Source organism: Petaurus breviceps, unplaced genomic scaffold, assembly GCF_028583685.1.
Source record: "Petaurus breviceps papuanus isolate PSGF00001 unplaced genomic scaffold, PetGlider_PUasm1.0 90667, whole genome shotgun sequence".
NCBI classification, from domain to species: domain Eukaryota; kingdom Metazoa; phylum Chordata; class Mammalia; order Diprotodontia; family Petauridae; genus Petaurus; species Petaurus breviceps.
The window spans coordinates 5,837,845-5,843,668 of record NW_027187302.1 but is presented as its reverse complement, the minus strand read 5'-3'; the positions used below and the strand labels follow the sequence as shown (position 1 = coordinate 5,843,668).

Sequence of the window (5,824 nt, the reverse complement as noted above, 5' to 3'; positions counted from 1 at the left end):
AGATAGATAGATAGATAGATAGATAGATAGATAGATAGATAGATAGACAGACAGAGGGATAGATAGAGGGATGGATGTATGATAAATGGATATATGATAGATTGTCTGAAAGGCATGTGACCACCAACTAGACTAGGAGGTAATCTCATGACCAGTCCCGGGAAAAGATAAATCACTTAACTATAGGAAGCTCAAAAAATCAAAATTTGCACCCAAGCTTTTCTTTGCAAGCTTGTGAAGAATTAATCAATATAAGTAACACCTTGTCAAGTTTTCCTGTTTAATGAGTTACTAGACAGCAACAAATTTATGTTCCAGGCAGGTACAATAGCAATGACTCCTTTAGATTTATTTGAGACAGTCACAAGTTCTTTGGTGTTATTGCTTAGGTAAGAAGTGACCTGGGACAGTTGTGTGGCTTCCTAGAAGCATTAAGCCAATACATATATGTGTGCATGTAAACAACAGTGTCCCAAAAGTCTCAGTGTAGTTTTATGCTTTAATAGCTTAAAACCCTATTAAAACTTTTTTGAACAACAGATACGTGGATAGGGATGCAGATACAAATATAGACACAGATATAGACAAAAATATAGATGTGGGCATATGTATAGTCATATTTATATTTATATCTCTATCTATATATCTATTCTAAAAGTTTTAATGCAATTTTAAGCTATAAAACCATAAAACTTCACTAAGACTTAAGGACACTGAGTATTTATATTCACATATACACATCACAATCCAGAAATCCCTATGTTGCTCAGTGATGCTAAAATTCATACCTTCTCTGTATTCAAAAACAAAACAAAACTTTGTTAGATGGGAGCGTGTCGTGGTCATAGGGGAAGGTGGAACAGGATAGTGTCAGGGAAGTACTTTCTTAAAGTCGGGACTAAGAAAAGGTAGTGCACAACATAACTGAGGAAGTTAACTAAAAATTTTCTTCGATGACCACCCTCAAAACAAAACAAACAAGAAAGGAGTTGTTGGGTGGAGTGGAGAAGACACAGAAAAGCTCTCGAGTAGGAATTTGAGTATTTCTGTCACACATTCTACTGAGAAAAGACAATATCACCATTCGGGATTACAATTCTTTTTTTTTCTTTCTTTTTCGCCCGCAGTAAAACCAGAAAGAAAAAAAAAAAACTGATTCTTGCCCTTTCTTTCTGGGGAGGGCGGGTCTGTCTGGCCCTTGGGACCAGCACGCTTGTGATGTCACATTCTGACCATGGCCTCTACAGGTCCCCTCACTTCCTAGTGGCAGAGCCCATATAGACAGACTTAGCACGTCCAAAAGCATCATCAACACGCTCACCTTCGTTTATGGGGGTGTTACTGGAGCTTGAGAAGGAGTGAAGGTTGACAGGCAACAGGTCCTGGAAACTAGTTTCCCCCTGGATGCCTGGGGAGGGAAGGTAACTTGCACTTCCTCAGGCCCTCTCCCCAGGGCTGCCACCCTCCTCTCCACCCCTCCCCCATTTCTCCGCCCCACCCCGACCAAAGTATGTGAAGTTTAACTAGGGGGTCCCAACCTGGCTCTGAGCAAGTTCCCTCCCTCCTCTCTCTCTCCAGCCTTAGCCCAAAGTCCCTGGCCTACCTTCGCCACTCCCGCCCTCGCCTAAACCCAGCTGCAGCCTCTTACCGCCCTCCGAAACGAACTCGGTGGCGTTATGTCCCCCCACCAGCTCTCTGCCCACCCAAAATAGGAGCAACACTCCCAGCACGAACTCCAGCCGCTCGGAGAAGCTGCAGGCCGAGCCCATGGCCTTTACAGCCTCGAAGCCCGGAGCGCAGCCTTCCTGACAGTGAGGACTCACAGAATCCTGTGGCACCCCGCTGGCCCGGCAAACCCCCAGTCACCCGGGCAACCGGTGAAGCGTCACTGGACCCGTTACTATTCTCTCACCTTGCTGCGCTCTGGTGCGACCTGACAGCCTTTCTCCTGCTCCACGGGGGTTAACCTGGGGGGGGATGAAGACATGCACAGCAGGTCTAGAAGGACTGGGGCTGTCAGGAAAGTGGAATTGGCCTGGGGGAGGTTCTAAAGAAGCCTCCAACCCACTGTGTCCATGGTGCTTGTGAGCTTGCCCAAGGTACAGGACAGTTACAGGACTAAAAATGCATTTCACAGCCTTGGACATCTTTACCTTCTCATTTAGTGTTTTCGACTTTGAAAACACCTTCAACTCTGCTTCCCATTTAGCTTGTATCACAGATCATAGCTCTAGAGCTGAAAGGGACCTCAATACAAATTTCTTTAACAGAAGAAGAAACTGAGGCACAGTGAGGTGAAATGTCTTACTTGCCCAAAGTCTCACAGGTAGTAAGTGGGAGGACAGATAGATACTGGAACACTGGGGTCTTTGCATGGCACTTTTTGCCTAATATTTGTAAACAATATTCCAGTAGTTTGCAGCATAGTATTCTTCATGATTATGACAAATTGGAATACGTCCACACGAAGATAACCAGGATGGTGAGAGAGGTAGAGAACTTGGCATGTAAGAATTGATTAAAAGAATTGGCAATGGGGGTGGCTAGGTGGCACAGTGAATAGAGCACCGGCAGTGGAGTCAGGAGGACATAAGTTCAAATCCAGCCTCAGACACTTAACACTTACTAGCTGTGTGACCTTGAGTAAGTCACTTAAGCCCGATTGCCCTGCCTCCCCCTTCCAAAAAGAAAAAAAAAAGGAATTGGCAATGAATAAAAAAAGATGTAGAGGTGATATGAACTTGGCAAATGCTTGTTCCTTCCCTTTCCCAGCCTCTTTGCAAGTGTCTTTCATAACTTTGTTCCTTCTTTTCATTCCCCAATACATTATGTTATTATCAAGGAAAAGGGAGCTAAAAGATTGACAAATGTAGAATTCCTACCCCTACCCTAATATATGCATATTTAGAAAGACCTCTTAGACTAGTAGTAATTGCTTAATTTTCTCCATCACAGCCCCCCAAACCCTCCCCCATCCCCTTACCAACATGCCTTACCAAAAAAAAAAGTCTTGAAAAGCTAGAACTGTAAGACATCTTAGACATAATTGAGGTCAACCCCCCTTCCTTATACAGATGAAGAAACTGAGATTCACAGAGGTCAAAATGTCTTACGTAGAGTGATGTAAAAGTAAGTAGCAGAGTGAGTCTATATTCAAATCCAAGACTATTTTCACCACACATTGGCTCCCTTCCTTTCCCAAAATCAAATTCCCTCTCATCAAAGTTGCCTTCCTCATACCCAAAGTTGGAAATAAAAGTCAGAAGGTCATTGGGTTTGCTACTTCAGGAAACAAACACCTGGTAAATGATGTTAAAGATAATAACTTGTCTATTCCCCCTCTATATACTGTTAGGATTGGTTCATCTAGGAGATTGGGCTGGATGAGCTCCATGGAAGTTGTTAGTTCTAAAATTCTGACTGTACTATGAAAATATGATAAGCTTTTATTTCAACACCAAAAACTGTAAAGCTAGAATAAATGAAAAGCAAGTTTTAGAATGAATGGATATTTTTTTTCCTTCAAGTAGCTATAAATCTATTCCTTATGGGTGTGTGTGTGTGTGTAATTAAGAGGGTAATAGGGGTAATTAGGCATGTGCAAAGGCAAATATGATCCTTACTAGAACATAAGTGCATAAAGGAAATTTTAAATGGACAACTCGACAAGCATTTTATTAATAATGCTTGTTGGCTTACTATGGGCCAGATACTTTGCTAGGTGTTGAGGGTATAAAGACAGTGATACTATTCCTGCCCTGTGAGCTTACATTCTTGGGGGATCTGGGAAAGTGGGGCAGATTAAGTGCTACAATGTCAAATGAGGATATTCAACTTCAATAATAGGTAAATTTGAGGGAAGTATTCACATGCCATAAAGGGTCATTTAGTTCATTATTTATGACAATAAAAGTTCAATTTGTTGCCACACCAAGCTTTGATTTAGAGAACAGATGAAAGACAGGAAGTAGCCATTATAGAGGCTTATAACCATAGTGTAAGGATTATTTAAACTTTTATGTCATTAAACTACTTCAAATATTACAGATCAAGAAAGATCAAATGTCTGCAGATTCCTGAAATTTAAAGATATTCCCTTATTTCATGGACAAGTAAAGTCCTTTATGCTAAGAACATGGATAACAGGTCAGAAAAAAAATGTATGCTAGTAGCTTTTAAAAGACATTTTCAAAGGGATAGCTAAAGTAAGTGACAACATGCTCTGTTGAATACAATATTCCAAATAAATAGTTGTTATATTGTCATGGGTACAGTTGTTGAACTCAAATGTCAGTTTAGAACACCTTCACATCTTGTTGAAGATATTGCCTTCCTCTGGCAGAGAAACTTTAGTCACACAAACTCCAGTATGTTTAATTTAGCTTAGAGAAACATTTTTGACCTAATAAATTAACAAGATCTGGTGGGAATCAAAATGGAAATTAAGGATCTCAAAGACAAGTTACAAAATTTATAAGTTAAATAAAATAAAAACATCTAGCAAAGGAGCATCAAAATCTTAGAAATACTTATTGAGTTCCTATGTTCAAAGGAATCAATAAGTATTTATTAATGTGCCAGGCACTGTGCCAAGTGCTGGGGGTATAAAGAAAGGCAAGAACATGGCCCCTGTTTGGAGAGCTCATAGTCTAATGGGAGAGACAGTATGCACATGACACGTGAGATATACACTGTGCAAATGGGAGATAATCTCAGTTGGAAGACAATGGGATAGAGGCTAGAAGGACCTTCTGCATAAGACAGGATTTGAGCTAAGTCTGAAAGGTAGCTATGGAAACCAGGAAACGAAGGTGAAAAGGAAGAACACTCCAGGTATAATGGGAATATGGCATAGTCCCACATCACCTAAAATGGTATTACCAATGTAAGAGACACATGAGATTTGCTCCTGGGAGCAAAGAGGGCTGGTGTTCATTGGCTAGGAGAAACTTTTTTCCATTGGCTGCATAGCCAGAATGGTCTGCATCTTTAAATGTACCTGACCAGGCACAGTAGTTCTCTTTTTCTGCATTCAAGGCTGTAGGTAGACTCATTCATTCACAGCACCATGACACTATGTGGTGAGGGAGGTAAAGTCTAAGGATTACTACACACACACACACACACACAAACACTTCTCAGCTCAATCCCTTCACTCCAGGTCATGATGGAAATGGGTTTGATGTCTAGTTTGTATTTTCTAGGGCTATGGGGAATCTTTAAGCCTAGGATTCCAGACCAGATGTTACAATCAACCCAGAGAAGAGAGGGTACGAGGATGCTTATCCAAGCAGAAGGGGGAGAGGAAATTGAATTTAGTGGAACTAATGCTATCTAAAAACTAAGTTAACCTGTGAACCTAATCCCCTTTCCCTCACCAGACACGGAGATAATATAGGGAGAACTATGTCCCCAGATACTGGGGAAATGTTGGGCTGTTGGTTTGGGTTTTTTTTTTTCAATAGTTAATTGCAACTTTATATTTCAGGCATTCAAGTATAGTATTCAGATACAGTTCCATTTCTAAGAGAAACCATGCCAAAGATCCCAGGAAACAGTAAGAAAACATTTGCTACTATACTCCTAACATCAGTCAGTTCTGTATGACATACATCACAAGTATCTGGGTAAGGGAGGAAAGAAGACTGGTTATACTGCTTTAGAACACAGAATTGGCAATCTCATCTTAACTAGTGAAATGTGAAAAGTTAGTTGAAATGATAAATTCCAAATAAAAAATAAAATCTTGATCAAATTTGCATTACTTAAGCCACTTTTTCACTGATGTTTAACTGTTCCACCTAAAGATTAACTTTAGCTAATT

General features: G+C 40.6%; 1 protein-coding gene across 1 annotated transcript in view; it reads right to left on the bottom strand.

Moving 5' to 3' along the window:
* The window catches only part of SPACA1 (sperm acrosome associated 1), a 45,486-nt gene extending 43,717 nt beyond the window's left edge, over positions 1-1,769 (bottom strand). The window contains 1 exon segment of the mRNA XM_069065162.1: positions 1,604-1,769. Within this exon segment, the coding sequence (XP_068921263.1) occupies positions 1,604-1,769 (166 nt within the window).
* Positions 1,770-5,824: the final 4,055 nt, after the last annotated feature.